Source organism: Daktulosphaira vitifoliae, unplaced genomic scaffold (assembly GCF_025091365.1).
Source record: "Daktulosphaira vitifoliae isolate Bord-2020 unplaced genomic scaffold, ASM2509136v1 Scaffold_1, whole genome shotgun sequence".
Taxonomy (NCBI): Eukaryota; Metazoa; Arthropoda; class Insecta; order Hemiptera; family Phylloxeridae; genus Daktulosphaira; species Daktulosphaira vitifoliae.
In genome coordinates, this window is record NW_026099572.1 from 89249702 (window position 1) to 89273349 (window position 23648).

A 23648-nucleotide genomic window follows, 5' to 3' on the forward strand; every position below is an offset into this window, starting at 1 on the left:
CACAGAAGATAATTTATCATCTAATGAACATCCATTTTCACGTGCATATTTTAAAATTTCTAAATTACCTCTTTCTGTAGCTTCAATAGTTATACCATTATCCCATTGACATCCATTTTCGTAAGCGTATTTCAAAATTATCAAATTATTTATTTTGACAGCGGCGAATAGTGTACTTACTTCCCATGGACATCCATTTTCATGTGCATATTTTAAGCAATCTAAATTACCTCCTAGAGCAGCAAATCTACTTATGCTTTCATTCCAGTGGCACCCATTTTCATGTGCATATTTTAAACATTCATAATGTCCATTCAAAGCAGCATTACTTGTTGTTTGTTCATTCCATGTACAGCCATTTTCATGTGAATATTTTAAGCATTCTAAATGTCCAAATGTTGCAGCTTCTGTTGTTGTATTTACATCCCATGGACATCTATTTTCATGTGAATATTTCAAGCATTCTAAATGCCCATTTGATGCAGCTGCACTTGTCGTGCTTACATCCCATGGACATCCATTATCATGTGCATATTTTAAACATTCGAAATGTCCATTTGCAGCAGCTTCTCTAGTTGTGTCTTTGTCCCAGCTACAGCCATTTTCATATGCATATTTTAAACATTCTAAATGCCCATTTGCAGCAGCAGCGCTTGTTGTGTTTTTATCCCATTTACAACCATTTTTATGAATATATTTTAAATTTTCTAAATTACCATAACTAGCAGCTGCTATCATTGTGCTTACATCCCATGGGCATCCATTGTCATGTGCATATTTTAAACATTCGAAATGTCCATTTGCAGCAGCTTCTCTAGTTGTGTCTTTGTCCCAGCTACAGCCATTTTCATATGCATATTTTAAACATTCTAAATGCCCATTTGCAGCAGCAGCGCTTGTTGTGTTTTTATCCCATTTACAACCATTTTTATGAATATATTTTAAATTTTCTAAATTACCATAACTAGCAGCTGCTATCATTGTGCTTACATCCCATGGGCATCCATTGTCATGTGCATATTTTAAACATTCGAAATGTCCATTTGCAGCAGCTTCTCTAGTTGTGTCTTTGTCCCAGCTACAGCCATTTTCATATGCATATTTTAAACATTCTAAATGCCCATTTGCAGCAGCAGCGCTTGTTGTTCTTCTGTCCCATTTACAGCCATTTTTATGAACATATTTTAAACAATCTAAATTACCATATTTTGCTGCAGCTTCGATTGTCCCTACATCCCATGGACATCCATTTTCGTGAGCATATTTTAAAATTATTAAACTGTTTATTTTGACAGCGGCAAATATTGTACCTGCATCCCAGGGATACCCATTTTTATGTACATATATTAAACAATCTAAATTACCACCTATAACAGCAGCTCTAGTTATTCCTCTCTTAAAGGGGCACCCATTTTCATGTGCATATTTTAGACATTCAAAATGTCCATTAGTAGCAGCAGTACTTGCTGTCGTTTTATCCCATGTACAGCCATTTTTATGAATATATATTAAGTTTTCTAAATTACCATATTTTGCAGCTGCTTCGGTTGTGCCTACATCCCATGGACATCCATTTTTGTGGGCATATTTTAAGCATTTTAAATGACCGTTTTCAGCAGCTTCAATAGTCGTATATTCATCCCATTCACAACCGCTCTCATAAGCTAGTTTTAATGTTTCTATATCACCAATTTTAGCAGCTTTTCTTGTCGTACCTTTTTGAAATTGGCATAAATTTTTCTCACGCGAATATTTATTTTCAATACCTAAATTAGCAAAATAATTAATTTTTTTTTATTGTGTTCATATAATAATTAAATTACTTTAAATATTTCGATTAAATATGCTGTTATTAAATAAAAAGTAAAAATATTTAATAATTAAAACTTTTTTTTTAACTTTTAATAAAAAAATACTATTTAATCTTGAGTTGTCCTAATTAAATAATTTACTATATTAGAATTATTTTGTATGACATAGCGTATTTTTTGCATATTGAAAAATAATATTATTCGAACATTTATTGTTAAATTATGAGCACTTTTATAATAATATTACACAAACTATAATTATATATAATAAAAATATCAGGTTAAAACAGAAAATAATGTTTAAACGGAATATTCGGTACTACTATGCGGATTAATTGCAAAATGGAAGTGCTACACAAAATTGACCATCTTTTTCTCGTGTGGTTGTTTTTGAAAATTATTCGTCACTTCGTTGTTCTTTAGTTATTGACACAATTTATGTTTCAGCTTTCTCTATAGCCCAAAAGGATGGATTAGATTATCCAGTTTTACTGATCTAATAATAAATTTACAGGTGATATGAGTTTTTTGTGTAACTCACCACATATTGCCCAGCCAGTAAATATGTATTAATCGCTGAAGTTAAACCTTTGTGGTTTACAATACCGCCTCGAGGTCGCATTATGTATGGTGATAAATCTACACCTATTAAAACGTCTATCAGCGAAGGTATATCTAACGCGGGATCCGCTAACAATGAATGTTTATAGGTCTCGTGAATGACGGACGGTAGTGGTGAAGTAGGCATTATCGTTCTTATCTGCTGTAATATTACGAAATCGTTGCCACAAAAAGTTGGCTCCGATAATTGGTGCAGTACGAAAAAACAATTGAATTCTCCACCGACTTCATTTACCGGGTTTTTTTCAAGACCAATAATACTGCATAAACACTTGACCAAGCCTAAATGCACAACGCGTTGTCATTGCAGACACCTGCGAACCACTATCTAGTAAAACACAAATTGTTTGGTAATCACCTCGAATATTATGCGCACGAATAACTGCAGTACCTAAAATGACAGTAGTATTTGACTGCGATAAACCGCAAAATTCTTGAACTTTAGATTTTAAGACCCCGGAAGTTTCACTATTTAAGCTATTTGAGTTATCTGGTACTGAGTTTTGAGCATTCAGGATGTTAGAATGAAGTAAGGTATGGTGACGTTTCTGGCATTTTGAGTATGATAACTTAGATTTGCATTCAGCACGCGATGCATATTACTCAAACACAAAAACATAACTTCTCTTTGACAACGGCTTCACGCCGTTTTTCAATAGTATACGACCGATAAATATTACAACGATACGCTGTATGAGAGTTTGAACAAAATGGGCATTTTTATAATTTTTTGATGATTCTGTAGTTCCGGTTAATAAAATTTGTTATTGTGTATACAATTTGTTACTTAAGTTATTTTTGTTTGCGCGTTCTTTCTTATCGCTATTGTAGCTTTTAATACTTTCTAAAATTCGATAACGCTACCGAACAAAGGAAATCTGATCGTCTATATTTGGAATAGTACACTGCGATACTGTGGCCTAGCATAAACGACGCGTGTCTACGTTTAATATCTTAGCACCCATATAAAATAGTAAAAACCCAGATATATCTTACACACCGAGATTTTTTATGGCTGTTAAAATGTCATTGAAAACATCAATAAAACCATTTAAAGCTGATAGTGATTCTGTAATTATTGGTTTGAAAGGAAACAACCTATCCAAATGTATTGATGCTAATAGTCGTTGATTTTTATACTACTCTATGTGTCATCATAGTTGGCGGTAGAGAGCGGAGAAGATTTTATTGTGATTAACGACGTACCAGATAAACATAATAATAATAAATGAAATTGGTCGATTTTATTAATATTTCTGGCGGAAACAAAAAAATCAAATGTTTCATAGAACAAACGCCATTTTTCAGGATTACCATCAAATTTAGGCAAATAAAAATTCGGCAAATAGGTGTTATATTGTGTTTGAGGCATTAAAAAAATGGGCATACTATTTGTGGAAGTAGTTGACGATAATACTGAATTTATTTTAAAAATAAGCATCTCCATTACATCGGTAACTGAAGAAACAATACACTCGAATTCCTCAACTATGTCTTGATCAACTGAAGCTTCAATCACAGTGTGTTGATTTTCACTAAATTGCCTAACATAGGAGTTTAGTTGACGTTAGTGAATTTTCAACTCGAAATTAGTGATGGGTCTCTCTTAACCATTTCTGCGATTGCATAGTTTTCTTTAATTGTCTTCAGCGCACGATCACATAATAAACAGGCAATAATAAGCGCCTTGTCTTTTTGGCGGGTTCGGTTTTCACACTTTTTCTCGGCATAATTACTTTACCAATATTCGGCCCAAACAATCAAATGTTTGAACAGAACGCCAGGTACTACTGTGTGAGTAAGTTACGTTCGTTTTTGTTGCCTCTAATCACGCAGGAGAATGAAGTAAATAGTAGATTGTATAAAATAAATGTAGGAATATATAACAATTACCCGTGTTAAAAGTATAAACCAAAATATTATAAAGATCAATGTGGGTAGGGGGGACCCCTACCGTATGTTCCTATTGACCCATTTTACCCTGCTCTCTATCTTTCCTTTCTAGTCTATTTACCCACAACTGTCTTTAACTTTAATTTTGCTAATTATCTCAATCCTCTTCTCCTTCTCTTAATATCCTATCCCATTTATTTTATGATCTCCCTAATAATGCCTATTTTTTTAATAGTTGATGAATGGTCTATCTAAACTTAATAACAAATCTATTGGGTCAGACGGTATTTCTGTTAACTTTTTATTCAACCTACGACATTCGATATCCTTTCCACTCTGGATGCTTTTCCAAAAATATCTTGATGAAGGATTTTTTCCATCTATTTTTAAAATTTCCTCTATAACTCTCCTTTTTAAATCTGGTGATCATACTCAAGTTGTTAATTATCGCTTTATTTCTAACCTTTCTCATTTATAAATAATTTTGAGCCCCTTGTCTTTCAATCAATTAAATACAGCACTCATAACATTCTTATTGACGAACAACATGGTTTCCGTCATGGCCGATCTACATTAACATGAAATCTTATATTTCAATCTTTCATTACTGAATCTTTCCTTGTTTCATACTCGAGTAGATGTCATTTATACTGATTTTTCAAAAGCCTTTAATAAAATTAATCTTAATATCCTTTCTGAATTTATATTCCACGCTGGTTTTGGTGAACCACTCCTCTCTTTGTTAATTTCATATTTAACTGAAAGAAAACAGTGAGTAAATATTCAAGGATGGGCTTCTGAAGTGATAAATCCCTCCTCCGGTGTTTCGTAAGGTTCAATCCTATCTCCCCTTCTTTTTTCTATTAATGTAAATGGTGCTAATTCTGTTTTACAGCATGCTAAAATACTCCTTTTTGTGGACGATTTCAAATTATTTATGTGTGTGACTAATAGTTCTGATATTATTTTACTACAAACTGATCTAGATCGCTTACTTAGTTGCACTGAATCAATTGGTTTGACTTTTAATACTTCTAAAAGCTATAAAATGACTTTTTACGTATTTCCTATCATATTCCTTCAACTTACTATATTCATAACTTCCCTATTTCATTTGTCTTTTCTATAGTTGACTTTGGGTTTCGTCTCTCTCCTACTTTAAATATTCGACTTCATATTGAAGAAGCATGTTGTAGGGCTCTTAAAACTTTAAGTTTTATTTAGAGAATCTCTCATGTATTTCACCTCTCAAAACCACCACTAAAAAGTCTTTTTTGCTCATTGTTTCGCCCTATCCTTGAATATGGTTCGGTGTTATGGAATCCTTACACAACTACTGACTCTATGATGCTTGATAAAGTGCAGCGTAAATTTTTGCGCTTTGCTACTCTTTCCCTTATAACCCCCATCCTCCTCATGACTCATGACTCCTATTCAAAATTTCTTACAACTTCTTTCCTTATCTTCCAGAATATATGAAGGGTACAGGGAAAAAACCGACTAAGTCACTTTTTTTCACAAATGAATATTATGGTATCATTAGTTTCAGCTAGAGACACTGCACATTCTGACAGGTCGAAACAGGAAAATAATCAACTATATTAATAGATATTAGCGCTCAAAGTTTTGGTGTACAGGGAAAAAACCGACGAAGTCACGTCGTCCAGTGTACTAACTGCTTAATTCAACATTTTGAGTGTAGATTTCAGTACGATTTTAGAGGTAATTAGAGAAAAGGCAAGTGTTATTAATCTGTTGTTATTGCGGCGTGACCGGCGTTTTTCATAACGTGTTTAACTACAGTTGTTGTATTAATATAGCGTTGTACATAACGGCTTCAAGTTTTTGAATTATATTTGGTAGTTCTTGTCATACAAGCGCATTATGTCTGAAATAAGTGAGTCAGAGGGCAATGTAGTTCTTAAAACTCAAGCACGAAAAAAGAAAAGGACTGGTCGCTTATCAGAAGTAAGTAAAAAAATAAAATTATCGTCACATGAAATGGGAGGTTCTTGCAAATGCACTCGATTGAAATGCTTTGAAACAACATCAGAGGAAGAAAGGAAAATGATACTGCGCCATTTTAACTCACTTAGCTCACATAATGATCAGAATAATTATTTGGCGGGTTTGATTGTAACGCACCCAGTGCAAAAACGCAGGCCTCGACTAAATGAAAGCAGTGCCACAACACGTGATGCTTCTTTTTCGTACAGGGTACGAATCCAGGGTGAAAATTCTGTCCAGAGAGACATACCTGTCTGTGAAAAAGCATTTCGTGCAATTCATGGTATAACACACAGTAAACTTGTTTATATAAAGAACAGTCTAAAGTTATATGGAGTTGCTCCTCAGGATAAGAGAGGTAAACACAGCGCACTTCATAGAAAACTAGCTGATTCGACCACTTCTTTAATTTACAATCATATTTCAAGTTTTAAAGGAAGAAAAAGTCATTATAGTTTGCACGATTCAAAAAAACTATACTTACCAGAAGATCTTAATATAAAAAAAATGTTTACACTCTTCAAAGAACAGCATCCTAATGTACATGTTTCTTACGAAACATACAGATGTATGTTCAACACAAAATTCAATATCTCTTTTGGCTATCCTCGTAGTGATACCTGTGCTATGTGTGATGAATTTAGTGCAAAAATAAAATCTCTATCTCCAGACAAAGACAAGGAAGAAATTAAAAAATTAACGACACTCAATGTTCTTCACAAGAAAAAAGCAGAGAAATTTTATGTTCGAAAAAGGAAAGCAAGACTTGCAGCAAGAAATGACAAGAAAATAGAGGCCATATGCATGGACTTTGCAAAAAATATCTCCATTCCTAACCTTAACACAAATGACGTATATTACAAACGCCAGTTATCCATGTATTCATTTAATATACACGTTTTGTCATCGAACCAATCATTTTTTTATGTGTATCACGAAGGAATTGCTAAAAAGAGTCCCAACGAAATTGCATCTTTTTTATTTCATTTCATCAACAACTACTTGGACGATGACGTAGAACAACTTCAAATTTTTTGCGACTCAGCAGGAGGCCAAAACAAAAATTTTACAATTATTCGTTTTATAAAATTTTTGACAAATAAAAACATTCATGGCCTGAAACAGATAAAAATAACATTTCCAATCAGAGGTCACTCCTACATGGAGTGTGACAAAGATGTAGGCTTATTGAATTTAAAAAGTCCAATGGAAACCCCCAAAGATTTCAGGGAAGTAATTAAAACCTCTCGAGCAAAGCCTTCGCCATTCAAGGTTATAAAAGTTACTCAAAGTCTTATCCTTAACTGGAAGGTCCTACTGTATAAAGAATTTGTGCAAAAATGCCCATTTAAGATTCAACCATCGAAGGAAATTATAGCGTCTGCCATTGATTGCCGCTTAATATGTCATCGCACAACATACAATGGAGCTTTTTTATCTGATGTAATTTGCAGACCATCCAAGAAAGATGTTCATTCGACAGAAAGAGGTGAATTTGCACTGCCTTTGCAACTATACAGAGGTAATTTAACCTTTTTTTATTTATTTCTACGTTTTATTTTATATTTTACAAGCTGTACCTCTAGCTATTTTTGTAATAAAAAACCAACTTCATGATATTAAAATACCCAAATTACAATCCGGACTTTCTCTTTCAGCGCCCATATTGATCAAGAAAGCCAAATACGCTGATCTCATGAGTCTTATGAAATTTTGTAGCTCAAATGCTCAGAAATTTTACCGTAACATGGCACATGAATAGTGATCCATGCATCATTTGTTAATTTTTTTTTTATATCTATATATGCTCAAAGAATAATAATAATTTTGTTTACTATACAAGGTAATAATATTTCATTATTATATTAACAACAATGATAATACTATAAATTACAAACTAAGATAACTGTTATGAAAATGCCATACTTAGTTATTGTTAGTTTTAGATGACTTAGTTGGTTCTTGTCTGTTTTAGATGACTTAGTTCGTTTTTTCCCGGAACAAATGGGGTTTTGTTCGCAATTTTATCATTTACAGTGCCTCAACAAATTATAAGCAAAAAATATGTTTTGCCCTGTTTTGGCGTATTTTTGATCGACATTTAAGTCACTGCAGTACTTAATTTCAGTTGATTGTTTAATTGTAATTGCGTTTTAAAAATAAAAGTTGCATTAACTCTGTTTAAAAAAAAAGTGACTTAGTCGGTTTTTTCCCTGTACCCTTCATATGATTTAAATATTCGTTTCATTTCTAAACTCTTAGCTGGCCTGATTGATTGTTTTGTCCTACTTTCTATATTGAACTCTCGTTCAACTCGTTATACTGCCTTTTTTCTCATTCCTCTTTCATCATCTAATTATACATTTCATTTCGTTCTCCCGCGTCTTATGCTCATTCCAAATAACGATCCTGATTTTTCACATTCTTTTCATTTTTAATTTAGTCATTTAGCTTTCATATTTAATATTTAAATTTATGATAATGTTTATATCTTTATTTGTCTTCATTAAAATATGTTTTATTTTCGGTTTACTGAGTTTAATCTTTACTAAGTTTAATTTTATTTAATAATGTTCAAATTTTTAGTTATATGATTATTTTAAGTTGATCAGTTAACTGCCAAATACATATTATATTTTTTGGGCTATTTCCTGTATAGTTTATAATAAAGAAATAAATAAATAAAATATAAAATTAATATAATGTGATTATGATAAAGAGCTGAATGAAAAAAAAAACTTAATAAATATTTAAATTATAGAAAATAATAGGCAAAAACCTATTTTTAATTGAAATGTTATCAAAAAGAGATATATTATTTTAATAATGACTTTTCAAAATTTGGCTAAGGTTTTATATTATAACGTGGTAAAATAAAATCTTTATATCTATGATTATATTTTTATGATATACATAAATTTAATATTATTGCTTTACTTAAGGGCGCGCGAACGTAATATTTGGTCATGTAATCAGAAAACTGTACTATTTCTGTCATGGTGAACGCTATACACACAATATTCTTTATCAATTTAATAATCGTTTTCTATATGACATAGACACTGGCCACCACTGTATATACCTGTATAATTTTAATATTGTTCCATACTTTTATTTTTTTTTATATTCTATAAATTGTCAAGCCGATTCCCCACTTAAATTGGGAATCGTTGACTATGTGCCTCGTCCTAGTGTGTAAAAAGATTGCAGCTCTCTCCGCTATAAACCACCGTAATAGTATTTTACTACGTGCGTGTAGCCGATATTTCTCGTGTGAATTTGTTGAGTTGTTCGCCATTTCTGGAGCCGAAATCTGCATCTTAGAATGAGTACCATCCAGGACTATGTAGCGTATTTTTTTTATTGATTATAATGTTTTGAGCCTTCCTTGTCTGTTAAAATTTATTTTTTAGCTTCGATGAGAAGCTGAGAAGATATTAGTTTTACTATAATGTGTTTATTTTTTTTTTTGTGTGACTGTTAACACTTTTTCTCAGCTCTCATCGAACGGATTTTTTTCAATGATACGTCAAAAGATCACAAATCTTATCTAGTCGAATACATTACCCTCAAAAATTTCTCTCGTTCCCCGTAAATGGAAGAAACTTCCAGAAAAATTACAAATTTAAAAATCGCTAATTTTCGAAATGTTTTCAATTTTTTTAACTAAAAACTGTGGTAACTTTTTCAAAAATGAACATATCATTATAATTATTTTTTATATTGATGCTTGATGTTTTTACCTATCATTTGGTATATTTTTTTTTTAAATTTGACACTTAACCTGCCCACAGGGAGGGATTTAAAATGACAACTTTTTCACAAAAAATTTACTTTTTCAACTTAACTTTTGAAAATGTTTCGGAAGGTCTGACACTTTTATATATATCTTAAATTAAAGCTAATGTAATGTACTTTATTATGGAAAAAAATTTGACCCCTGGACTTGTCTTCGTGGTGAAAATGGCTACCAAATGCTATTTTGCATTTGTGAAAATTCTCGATTTTATATTTTACATTTTTTACTTTAAAATGCTATAACTTTTTAAAAAATGATCAATACAATTTTTTCATGAGAAGTAGTATTTATATACATCTTTTATTCGGCATATTTTTTTATTTAAATCAAAATATTTCCTTATATACGGGGGGTGTTCAAATCTGAAAAATGCATATAGAAAGTAGAACTTTTTCAACTTAACTTTTGAAAGTGTTCCGGAAGGTCTGACACTTTTATATATATCTTAAATTAAAGCTAATGTAATGTACTTTATTATGGAAAAAAATTTGACCCCTGGACTTGTCTTCGTGGTGAAAATGGCTACCAAATGCTATTTTGCATTTGTGAAAATTCTCGATTTTATATTTTACATTTTTTACTTTAAAATGCTATAACTTTTTAAAAAATGATCAATACAATTTTTTCATGAGAAGTAGTATTTATATACATCTTTTATTCGGCATATTTTTTTATTTAAATCAAAATATTTCCTTATATACGGGGGNACATCTTTCATTGGATATACTTTTTTTTTAAATCAGACTATTTCCCTATATATGGGGGGGCTTCAAATATAAAAAATGCATATAGAAAGTAGAACTTTTTCAACTTAACTTTTGAAAGTGTTCCGGAAGGTCTGACACTTTTATATATATCTTAAATTAAAGCTAATGTAATGTACTTTATTATGGAAAAAAAAATTTGACCTCTGGACTTCGTGGTGAAAATGGCTACCGAATGCTATTTTTGTGTGAAAATTCTCGATTTTATTTTATATTAAAAGTGTATAGATCATCACAATTTTTTTATGAGAAATAATATTTATATCTCTTTTGCATTGGACATACTTTATCTTAATTAGGATATTAATAAGATAATAGCAAATCATGTTTTTTATATCATATATATCTATATATATTTATATATATATATAATTTTTTTTATTAATTACCATAAGCTGTAATTGCCAAAATACAAGGTCATTGGTCAGTGGTGTGTCATGTATACTTAATATATATATATATTATTCCCGTACGGTCCACCCGGCTAGATTACAAAAATTATACGCCGCGCCCGGAGTATACGGACTTGTTTCGGTGTGGAAGATACTACATGTGTAATGTCTTAAAGTTGTAGGTTGAATTTTTTTTTCTTTTCTTAATAATTGTTTTTTTTTCTCTTAATTTTCGTAGTGAGTTTTTCCTTCGGGTTTTGTCTACTATTAAATTAATTTTCATAATTTAATAGAGTTCCCTTAAAAATCAAAATAAATAAAAAACCTTTTTATTGAGAGAATATATTCAATATTCACGTGTATCTTATTTTTTTTTTTTTACCTTTAATAATTTTCCTAGTTTTAAAATAACGGTCTTCGACATATTAATATATGTCCATCACTGGTGACATTAAATAAAATATATTTTGTTTTATTTACAAGGTATTAGTATATTATAGTCTACAACAACAATTTATATTTCAGTATATATCTATATCTTTTTTTCTTATTTAATGATACGCTTTATTTTATCATTGTGTATATTATTTAATTTAATCTTTTTTCTAAAATCCACTTATTGTCTGGATGTATGTTTTTTTATAAGCAAGTCGGTCGCATAGGTGGTTGGTGACCCGACTTTCCATAATGTAAGGGAGCGACGAGGGTAGCAACTCCACTATCCGTTGCGTGGCCTAAGTTGTCACCTCTCAATATAAATAAATATTTTAAAGTTAACTGTAGATAATTCGTTCAAAAATTGTTTACTAAATTTAGAGAATTACACAGAAAAATTCAAAAATCTTTTTAATTGCCATGACACTAAAAATGGAAATTTCCTACCATGATAATTTCAATTCATTGAAACATACTGATTATAAGTTAACTTAATAAAATTATCATTTAAACATTTTTAGATATTAGATGTAAATTAAAAAATTTATTTGATAAACTTATTACTCATCAGTAATTTAAAATCAAATTTACCTTCGTTAAGTATCAAACAGGAAATCATCATATAAAAATATATCACTTGCCAGTTCTAGAAGAAAATAACCTGTTAGAGTGAATCAAGTTCTTCATATAAAATGTATTACTCACCTCCATTTTTACTCTTCTTATTTTTAACTGTGTTTACTCTAGTTTATATACTGAATAACTAATGGCAATCTATTGGTTAAATAGGTATATATATACCTAAAAAAATATTAACATAGTTAATCACTATTTTTTATTATTTATTTTAAAAAACATTTTAAGTAAAACTTAAGTAAATGTACTTTATTATTTACTTAATTATTTTAGTCAACATATTCATACACAGGTAAAAAAATGTTGGCCAAATCGGGATTGGTATAAACACATTTTCACTTCAATAAAATTTAATAAATTACTGATACGTAATACAATTATATATTTACATTTTTATACTACAATGTAAAATTATATTTTTATACTTTATACTTTATATTATTTCGCTTCGATGCAAAGCTGAGAGTATATTAATTTTACCATGATGGATATTTTGTGTGTGTGTGTGTCTGTCACTACATTTTCTTTGCTCTTACTGGAAGGTTTTTTCTTAACGAAACGTAAAAGATCACAAATCGCATTAATTTTATAACATTACCTACACAAATTGAAAAATTACCAAAAAATACCATTATTAAAATCGATATTTTTTTAACATTTGTTACTTGAAACTACTATAACTTTTTTTAAATTAATTTATCAAAATATTTTTTTATATAATTATCTTATATTAACTCTAGTTTCATTTTCACTAACTTAAAACTTTAAGTTAAAAAAAAATTGTCCTGATTACTTGTATGCTATATAAGAGGAGAAATATCAATATTATATTTAGCTATATTGTAAAATTAAAAAATATTTAGTAAAGAAATAGAGTGCTGTATATGAAGATAGGATAAGAAGTGAGCATATAAAAGGGAGTATAGGTGTAGCGTCAATCGTGGATAAGATGATAGAAAATAGACTTAATGGTTTGGTCATGTTATGAAAAGAGAAGAATCAGAAGCCGTAAGAACAGTTATAGAAATGAATGTTGAAGGAAGAAGAGGTAGAAGAAGACCAAAAAAGAGATGGAGAGATGCTATTGAATGCGATTTGAGGACAGCTGATGTGAACGTAGATGATGTGGTAGATTATGTCAAGTGGAAGTTTAGGATTAGGGTGGCCGACCCCAAGTAGTTGGGATTAAGGCGAGGAAGAAGAAGAAGAAGAAGAAGACTGGACTGAGCCATGAGATTTTCTACTTATTCTAACCTAAGCAATTGAATATTATTTGTATTCTTGTTTTATATTAAATTACATTTATATTATATGGAAATGTATTAAGATATTTATATAATGATTAGTTATCATATAAGTGATTCTTTTAGTTTTTTTTTTGAATTTATGTAATATATATATATATGATATGTTTTAATGATTATTTTGTTAAAAGCATAAAATATATTAATAGCAAATGTGAGATACTTCTATTATTATACCAATCCCAATTTATTATTTTTTTGTATGCCATCTTGCAAGATTATATTATGATTATAATATTATTATATTAAGATTATAATATGTTAATATTCGATTTTGACCACAATATATATTATATATAACTATAATATATAAATATGGATAAAATTATTCGCCAATTTTGTAGTGTATGTGAAATATGTAAAAAAAATAATCAAGAAGTAGCAAAAAAATTGGTTTGCTTTCAAAATTAGGACCAGCGACAAAACCTTATGAAATTATGTCCATTGACACAGTGGGAGGTTTTGGAGGTAATAGTCATCAAAAAAGTATTTACATATTTTAGTAGATCATTTCTCGAAATATGCATTTATTTTAACTTCAAAAGGGCAAAGTGCTAAAGATTTTATTAAATTAGTCGATTTGGTGGCAAGACAGCACCAAATAAAAATGTTTTGGCGGATCAATATACAGGGATTAAATCCAAAGAAGTCAAAGATTATATGAAATCAAAGAATATAATATTAATATTTACATCAATTGATTGCCCAGAATCAAATGGATTAAATGAAAGATTAAACCAAACATTGGTAAACAGAATAAGATGTAAAATTAATAGTGGAGAAAAAAAAGCATGGTCTAAGATAGCGGCGGAATGTGTAGAGGAATACAACACATAGTGTAACAAAATTTTCACCGTCTTACTAATTATTTGGTGTTAAGTCTTATATAGTACCAAATGAAATTCAAGAAAAAACTTTTAATTTAGAAAAAGATAGAGAACATGCTAAAATAAATTCTAATAAAAATTATGAAAAAAATAAAAAAAGAGTAGACAAAACAAGAAAAGAACATACATTTAAAGATAATGAGTTAGTATACATAGAAAATGGCAATAAAATGAATAGGAACAAGTTGGATGAAGTTAGAAGAGGTCCTTTCCGAATAATAAAACAAATATCAAATTCAATATATGAGGAAAAAAAATTGTTTCCATAGTAATAAATTAATTCCAGCACAAGATTTGAGTACATAAACTGGAGTTTATGTCTGAAGGAGGAGAGGTATAACAGTGGCGGCACTGTTTATAGGGATACTGTGATCACTGTTGTAATTTGTATTATCATATAGATTTAAGGTGTAAAATCTATGGTAACATTTTTAATAATTAATAATTACTTTTATTTTATATAATTTAAAGATTATAACACGAATCGTGCATATTTATGTTCTATCCTCTATATGGTGACGACCATTGGTTGAGTAATTTCTAACTAGAAANAAAGTTAATTTTTTTTGAAAAAGTTGTCATTTTAAATCCCCCCCTGTGGGCAGAAAAAAAGTCAAAATTACAAAAAAAATATACCAAATAATAGGTTAAGACATCAAGCATCTATTAAAAAAAAATTATATTCATATGTTCATTTTTGAAAAAGTTACGGCACATTTTAGTAAAAAAAATTGAAAAAATTTCGAAAATTAGCGATTTTTAAATATGTAATTTTTTTGGAGGTTCCCCCATTTACGGGGAACGAGGGAAATTTTTTCAATTTTGAAGGGTAATGTCTTCGACTAGATACAATTTGTGATCTTTTGACGTATCGTTGAAAGAAATCCGTTCGGTGAGAGCTGAAAAAAAGTGGTAACAGACACAAAAAAAAAAATAAAAAAAAAACACATCATAGTAAAACCAAAACTTTCTCAGCTTCCCATCGATGCTAAAAAAAAACTCATCATAGTAAAATTAATACCTTCTCAGCTTCGCATCAAAGCTAAAAAATGTTTAAATTATTATTATTCTGCAAGTAATTGAGTGGGTTACGATAAAAAAATCACCCTGTATATTTCATTATTATTTTTGGCCAGTCCGATACATTATGTACGTTATGGCATATTTGAATTATTTTATTTGAAAATTATGGCTTACTTATAATGTTAAGTTTAATTAACTATTCTCTTTGATACTTATGGCTTATTATTATTATTCCGTTCGACTATTTCGACATATTTTTATAATGGCATAATTTTACTCTAATTAACAAAACAATGTTATAACATGACTTATTATTTCGATCGGCTTAGCCCGACATCCCTTTATTTATTATAAATTTTGAAATTATTTTTATTCGATACTAATAGTATCGAATAAAAATAATTTAATATATAATTTGATATAAAATGCACGATACACGAGGTTTAAGAAAATTTGCTTTTTAAATAATCTATTTGAAAAATTAATAGTATAGAATTTTATAAAATTGAGTTTGAAAGAATATTTGTGGCAAATAAAACCCTTGTTTATTATTATTAAATTAAAAAAAATATTTTATTATGGTACTTACGAAATATAATTTCCAACATAACACTCCATGCATCTTCAGTCCAAATAGGTTAAACATAAAATGAACAACACTATACGGTCGCCACATCCCTAGCTATAATTTTACGTGACAAATTTGAATAACGGATTCTATTCATATGTTTATAACAGTCAATCCCTTTGTATAACATATTATGACCTCATTGAATATATATTACTTACATAATTACGATTGTTACTAATAGAGCGAGCTAGTTAATATTATTAAATAAATTTATTTCTTTATAAAATCAATTCGACATGCACGTTTAATATATACATTAACAACTTAACTAAGTTGTTACAGCAGCAAAAATCGTGGTCTTTTAAACAACAGTTATCACGGCTACCCTTATTGCAGTATAGTTATATAAAATAATCGTCTCGCAACTAAGGCGCAAGTCAGCCTAATTCAAAATACCCTATTGTGTATATTTCTTTTTTTTCTATAATAAATGGACACTGAATTTTATAAGATGGTCACTGTGTGTGTTTCGCATATATTTTACTGTATACATTAGTTCTATTATCGAGCATGCTTAACTTAATTTAAGACATCTATTATAAATGTATGCAATTTTTTGACAACGTTGTGGCTACATACATTAGGTTAACTTAACTTATTTTTTATTGTCAAAAATAGCATTAAATTATTTATTATTTTTTTTTTAATTCATTATGCATGCATTGCTTATGATTGTATTCGGTACCCCAACAACCCCTTTTAATTATTAATTTTAATTTAATAATAATCGTTAGCGTCCTGAATAGACCTCGNTAAGCGTTAGTGTTCTGAACAGTCCTCGAGAACACGGAGAATACTCTTTGGGGCCCCGAGACTATTCAAGAAGTCGACGACAGGGCCGGGCTTTTCATAGGAACCGCTTGGTAGCTGACTATTGAGAGCCCACACGAAGGAAGCTCCTCCAACGCTCAAAAGCTTGTAAATTAAGGAGTGTGGACATCAAAGACCCAGAGGTTGTTACAACGACACTAATGTCCCTCCGAAATTTTTTTTTACATTATTTTTCTTTTCCTACGTAGAATTATTTTGCCAAAGTTCTTTTGTTTTGTTATTAAGGTCTAGGGTCAGACCTTAAGTGTAGGGGGAGCAGCTGATACGATCACATTGCATGTGCCCATATCTCTGTCTCCCATGACATCATTGTACCTTTTAATAGACATATATATATAATTAACAAAGTGACATACAACAATACTGACAGGAAGGCGGAATGCACACATAAACACTTTTGTAATTTACGGTCAATGTGCCATAATAAGATATCCCAATCGACAGTTGACCTTTTACCATCATCGCGATCACTACTTTTGTCTGATAATTAACTTAACTTTTCTACCACGTATATAGTGTGTGTGTGTTTGTCGCCATCAGTTCTCTGTTGGATTATATCATCTCTAGGTGTCCAGCAGGTTGTATTATCTATTTAATATTTCAGTCACTTAATAAATATTTATTTATATCGTTGTTAACCAAGAGTGTNATATCGTTGTTAACCTAAAGTGTTATATATATATATTGTAGTGCGACCCTTGGTAGTTCCTCTAAGGGAATATAAATTAAATAGGAAACCTCAGTACCTAAGGTAGATATAGCCTAGCCAGCTATCCCCCGTTGGTCCCTTAGAATACTGTCGTAACACAGGAAAGAGTAAAATGATATAAGGTAAATGTGAAACTATGTGTACGAAGATGAATATGAGGAGGTGGTGCCTGCTGTCTAGGTATTCACGTGCGTGTTGTCGTACAGCAGTCACCGTGCTCGGCTGACACTCCGGGTTAGCTGTGGGTGTCGAAAGGCTGTTGTTATAGGAAGGGAAAATAAGAGTAACACCTAGGTATGAGGTGCAGACGAAGTGCAAGACACAAATACCAGGTATATGCAAAAGGAGCCCAAAGTATGAGGTGCAGACGAAGTGCAAGACACAAATACTTGGGGTATAGGAGAGGACAATGAAGTACGAGGTGCAGACGAAGTGCAAGACACAAGTACTCCAAAGAGAGAACGGGGTAGCCGAGTATAAGGTGCAGACGAAGTGCAAGACACAAATACTAGGCGTACCAGGTGAGGAAAGATAACAGAGTACGAGGTGCAGACGAAGTGCAAGACACAAGTACTCTGAAATGTCGAGGAAAAGAGTATATAGGTTAGAAAAGGAATAAACAAAGACTTTACTTTAAACAGTAAGCCGGACAGCGACAACCGAGTACTGAGACTGATGAATGACACAAGGCACTGGAGTCGACTGACCACGATGGTCAGGTCTATTGGGTTTTTATAATAATTACACTTATTGCCGATTTGGCGATAAATATTATTTGTTAATTCATCAGTCTCAGGCAGCGGATGTGCTGTCTGTATTTTATTAAAATAATTCTCACGATTATGAAAGCGTGACACCATCACAATACTGTTGACGGGCATATAGGCTCAACCCCTAAATAGTGACATAACACTCATTAACGAAATAAAAAAATTTAAGTTTAAACTATAGATAATATAGAATATTGAGATTTAGATGCATTACTAATTACGTAATATAATAAAAAAAATTCGGAAAAATATTTTTTTATGAATTTTAGTTCTACTTTAAAAAAGACACTATTTATTAAGCAAATAAAATGGCATAAATGTAATCAATAAAATTATTGATCATTATTATCATTTTAGCTTAACACGATTTATTTAAAATATAATGTAATTGACTGTAAAAAATAAACAATATTTTATCAGAAAACTAATTAGGACAGTTATTATCATACGCATAACTGGTTATATCAAAAAAGCCTCTTATAGCAGCTTCATAAATAGTATTTCTACTCCATGGACAATTATGCTCATGTGCGTATTTTAAACAATGATACTGACGATTTGCAGCAGCAAGTCTTGTAGTGCCTTCATCCCATTTACAACCATTTTCGTGGGCATATATTAAGCAATTTAAATTACCACGCATGGCAGCGGTAGCGATTGTTCCTTCATCCCAATTACATCCATTTTCATGAGCAAATTTCAGACAACTAATGCAACCACTCGCAGCAGCTTCTCTTGTTGTGCCTTCGTCCCATTCACAACCATTTTCATAAGCATATTTTAGGCATCCTACATTTCGATTCGCAGCAGCCCCTCTCATTGTACCTTCAATCCATTTATATCCATGTTCATAAGCATATTTTAAACAGTCTAAATTACCATGCACGGCAGCTGTAACTAATGTTCTTTCATCCCATGGACAATCCTTTTCATGAGCATACTTTAAACAGTCTAAACAACCACTAGCTGCTGAAGCTCTAGTTGTGTCATAATCCCATGAACATCCATATTCATGTGCATATTTTAAACAATCAAAATTCCTTGTAAAAGCAGCAGCTTTAGTTGTTCCAATGGCCCATTTACATCCGGTTTCATGAGCATACATTAAGAATTCTAAATTACCATAAGTGGCAGTGACACTTGTTGTTTTTTCATCCCATGGACATCCATTTTCATGAAGATATTTTAAAATGTCTAGGCTACTTCTTTTTATAGCAGCACTAAGTATACCGTCATCAAATGGACAACCATTTTCATGTGCATATTTTAAAATTTCTAAATTACCTTTTTCGGTAGCCACTTTAGTTATGCCATTATCCCATGGGTATCCATTTTCATGTGCATATTTTAAAATTTCTAAATTACCACTTTCAGTAGCCACTTTAGTTATGCCATCATCCCATGGGCATCCATTTTCATGTGTATATTTTAAAATTTCTAAATTACCACTTTCGGTAGCCACTTTAGTTATGCCATCATCCCATGGGCATCCATTTTCATGAGCATATTTTAAAATTTCTAAATCGCCATTTTTTGTAGCTGCTAATGTTATACCATCATTCCATTGACAACCATTTTCATGTAAATATTTTAAAATTTCTAAATCACCATTAGCAACTGCTAGTTCCATTATTGTATCATCTAAATCACATTTATTTATATGTGCATATTTTAAGNATCTAAATCACATTTATTCATATGTGCATATTTTAAGCAGTCCAAATGGCCATTCCCAGCAGCAATCCTTGTTATTCCTTCATACCAAGGACATCCATTTTCATGGGCATATACTAGACATTTTAGATGACCATTAGCAGCAGCTTCTCTAATAGTATATTCATCCCATGGACAATCATTTTCATGTAAATATTTTAAAATTTCTAAATCACCATTAGCAGCAGCTAATTCCGTTATTGTTTCATCCCATTCGCATTTATTTACATGTGCATATTTTAAACAATCTAAATGGCCATATTCAACAGCAACTCTTGTTATATGATCATCCCAAGGACAACCATTTTCATGAGCATATTTTAAGCAATTCAAATGACCGCCTACAGTAGCAACTCTAGTTGTTCCTATATCCCAGTCACATCCATTTTCATGGGCATATTTTAAACAATTAATGTACCCTCCTAACGCTGCAGCTCTTGTTGTACCTTCATCCCATTTGCATCCTTTTTGATGGGCATATATTAAGCAATCTATATAACCACCAGCTGCAGCAACTCTGGTTATACCCTTATCCCAATGACATCCATTTTCAACAGCATACTTTAAACAGTCTAAATTACCTCTTTTAGCAGCATTTTCAGTTGTGCCGATGGCCCATTTGCATCCATTTTCATGTGCATATTTTAAGCATTCAAAATGTCCATTCTCTGAAGCAACCCATGTTATACTATCATTTAATGGACATCCGTTTTCATTAGCGTATTTTAAGCAATCTAAATGTCTATTCTCAGCAGCAACCCATGTTATACCATCATCCCATGGACATCCATTTTCATGTGCATATATTAAGCAGTTTAAATGACCCATTGCTGCTGAAACTCTAGTTGTACCTATATCCCAGTCACATCCATTTTCATGAGCATATTTTAGGCAATTAATAAAACCTCCTATCGCTGCAGATCTTGTTGTGCCTTCATCCCATTTGCATCCTTTTTGATGGGCATATATTAAGCAATCTAAATTACCTCCTAGAGCAGCAAATCTACTTATGCTATCATTCCAGGGGCACCCATTTTCATATGCATATTTTAAACAATCTAAATGACCATACTTTGCAGCTGCTTCAGTTGTGCTTTCATCCCATGGACATTCGTTTTTATGTGCATATATTAAGCATTCTAAATGTCCATATTCAGCAGCAGCGATTGTTGTTCTTTTATCCCATTGACAGCCATTTTTATGCACATATTTTAAGTTTTCTACATTACCATATTTTGCAGCTGCTTCGGCTGTTCCTTCATCCCAAGGACATCCATTTTCATGAGCATATTTTAAACACTCGAAATGTCCATTTACTGCAGCGTCTATAATTGTGCCTTTATCCCATGGACATCCGTTTTTATATGCATATATTAAGCATTCTAAATGCCCATATGCAGCAGCAGCGCTTGTTGTTCTTTTATCCCATTTACAGCCACTTTTATGAACATATTTTAAGTTTTCTACATTACCATTTTTTGCAGCTGCTTCGGCTGTTCCTTCATCCCAAGGACATCCATTTTCATGAGCATATTTTAAACACTCGAAATGTCCATTTACTGCAGCGTCTATAATTGTGCCTTTATCCCATGGACATCCGTTTTTATGTGCATATATTAAGCATTCTAAATGCCCATATGCAGCAGCAGCGCTTGTTGTTCTTTTATCCCATTTACAGCCACTTTTATGAACATATTTTAAGTTTTCTACATTACCATTTTTTGCAGCTGCTTCGGCTGTTCCTTCATCCCAAGGACATCCATTTTCATGAGCATATTTTAAACAGTCAAAATGTCCATTTTCAGCAGCGTTTCTAGTTGCATTCTCGTTCAGTTCGCAACTACTCTTATGAGCTAGTTTTAATGTTTCAATATCACTAACTTTAGCAGTTTTTCTTTTCGTATCTTTTTCAAACGGGCATATATTTTTTTCACTTGAATATTTAATTTTAATACCTAAGTAAACACAATAATTTATACATTTTTGCTGTATTCAAATTTCGACTAAATTTCTAAAAATGTCTCTTTAAAAGAGTTACATTTCATTATAGTTCTAATTTTAGTTTATTTTAAATAATATAAATTATGATACTTGTGTTTTGCTCTCTTCTCGTTTTTGTCTAGTTATAAATATATTTCTTTTAAACATAATAGTTTATTTTAAAAAATGTTATAAAATTTAAATATTTTTTTAATTAAAAAATAATAAAAATACTCTCAATATGACATTATTGTAATTCAGTAATTGTTTCAAATGAATAGTCGACGATTGTAGAATTATTTTGTATATTATTAACGTATTTTTATGCGTATTACAAAGTAGTATTTGGTTAATAATTTTTCAATTGTTAGGACACAATCACAATAAATAATATCAAAAATTTTGATTTTATAAACAGATTTTATAACTTTTCATTGACCATGTCAAAATAATATTATATAGAGAAATAAATGTAGCATTATAATCAACATAATTTAAAACTTATTTTACTTTCGTTAAGTCGTTGGTATTTGTTGTACACCAAATTTTTATGACAAGTCTTTATATAACCATGATTAATTAGACAAAGATGTTTCTTGTACTTTATGAAATAGGGAAAATGATTTTTGATGTGAAAGAAATACTATATATACCATTTCAATAAAGATGAAATACCCAAGAACAAAGTTTACGATTTAGTAAAATTTTAATTTTATCAAATAAAAAAAATTAAGTTAATACGAGGCAAAAAACTGAATGGTCAACACAACCTCATTTTTATATTATTATGCACAAAGAGAAAAGAAAAAAAATCATATAATATTAAAAAAAATTATTATTTTATTACACCTATAATTTTATAATTAGAGAAAGTGATGAACATCTTCGGGTACTTAATTGTCATCGAGTACGATATTACCATTTAGCACGGCGGATATATGCCTAAGTAAGTGACTAATTTTAAACAGTTAGACTTACAAACAGTGAAACTTGGTAGTTTTAACACACTGGGTTACCGCGGAATAAAATACACTACATCACCACATTTTAATAATAACTTTGGCACATCACCCATTTTAATAAAATAAATAAATCTTATAAAAAAAAAAATCTCACTGAAAAAATATAAACATGACAAATGGTATTTTAACACGCTAAACATATTAAATACGGTTAAAGGACCTATAAAATATTTACGATTTTTCACACGTGCTTATGGCACGACGATACACTCAAAAAATAAACTTATAAAAAATATTCTGGCTCAACACATTATAAGAAAAATATACATTACGTAGCAATAGTGATTTTTGGTTGTGAGCGTTGCAACCAATTGTTTTTTTATATATGTTTTTACGTGAGTGTCCGCTATTTTTTAGCTTCGATGCGAAGCTGAGAAGGTATTGGTTTTACTATGATGTGTTTTTTTTTTTTTTTTTTTT

The 23648-nt window shown here is 30.7% G+C and overlaps 4 protein-coding genes across 6 annotated transcripts in view; 1 reads left to right on the forward strand and 3 right to left on the reverse strand.

The window, feature by feature from the left end:
• Window positions 1-12509, reverse strand: part of LOC126909899 (uncharacterized) — a 24070-nt gene extending 11561 nt beyond the window's left edge. The window contains exons 1-3 of the mRNA XM_050692312.1: window positions 12428-12509; window positions 12314-12368; window positions 177-1766 (exon numbers count right to left, since the gene is read on the reverse strand). Coding sequence (XP_050548269.1) covers window positions 177-1766; window positions 12314-12368; window positions 12428-12433 — 1651 coding nt within the window. The 5' untranslated portion in view covers window positions 12434-12509. The remainder of the gene's footprint in view (window positions 1-176; window positions 1767-12313; window positions 12369-12427) is intronic.
• Window positions 5782-8562, forward strand: LOC126909988 (uncharacterized). 3 transcript variants are annotated; one of them, XR_007705160.1, is made up of 3 exons: window positions 5782-7854; window positions 7991-8175; window positions 8308-8562. XR_007705160.1 is itself a non-coding variant. In XM_050692392.1 (3 exons), the coding sequence occupies exons 2-3, from the start codon at window positions 6210-6212 to the stop codon at window positions 8092-8094; spliced, it is 1749 nt and encodes a 582-aa protein (XP_050548349.1). In that variant the 5' UTR covers window positions 5782-6062; window positions 6146-6209; the 3' UTR covers window positions 8095-8562. The 3 variants fall into 3 exon arrangements, 2 of the variants coding, with proteins under 2 accessions (XP_050548349.1, XP_050548359.1); XM_050692392.1 differs by having other exon boundaries at window positions 5782-6062; window positions 6146-7854; window positions 7991-8562; XM_050692402.1 differs by having other exon boundaries at window positions 5782-6047; window positions 6146-7854; window positions 7991-8562.
• Window positions 12510-18937: 6428 nt separating the features above from the next.
• LOC126896590 (uncharacterized) lies at window positions 18938-20143 on the reverse strand. The gene has a single exon (XM_050669520.1). The coding sequence runs from the start codon at window positions 20141-20143 to the stop codon at window positions 18938-18940; it is 1206 nt and encodes a 401-aa protein (XP_050525477.1).
• Window positions 20144-20184: 41 nt separating this feature from the next.
• LOC126896597 (uncharacterized) overlaps window positions 20185-23648 on the reverse strand; it is a 15827-nt gene continuing 12363 nt past the window's right edge. Inside the window, exon 3 of the mRNA XM_050669534.1 lies at window positions 20185-22181. Within this exon, the coding sequence (XP_050525491.1) occupies window positions 20185-22181 (1997 nt within the window). The remainder of the gene's footprint in view (window positions 22182-23648) is intronic.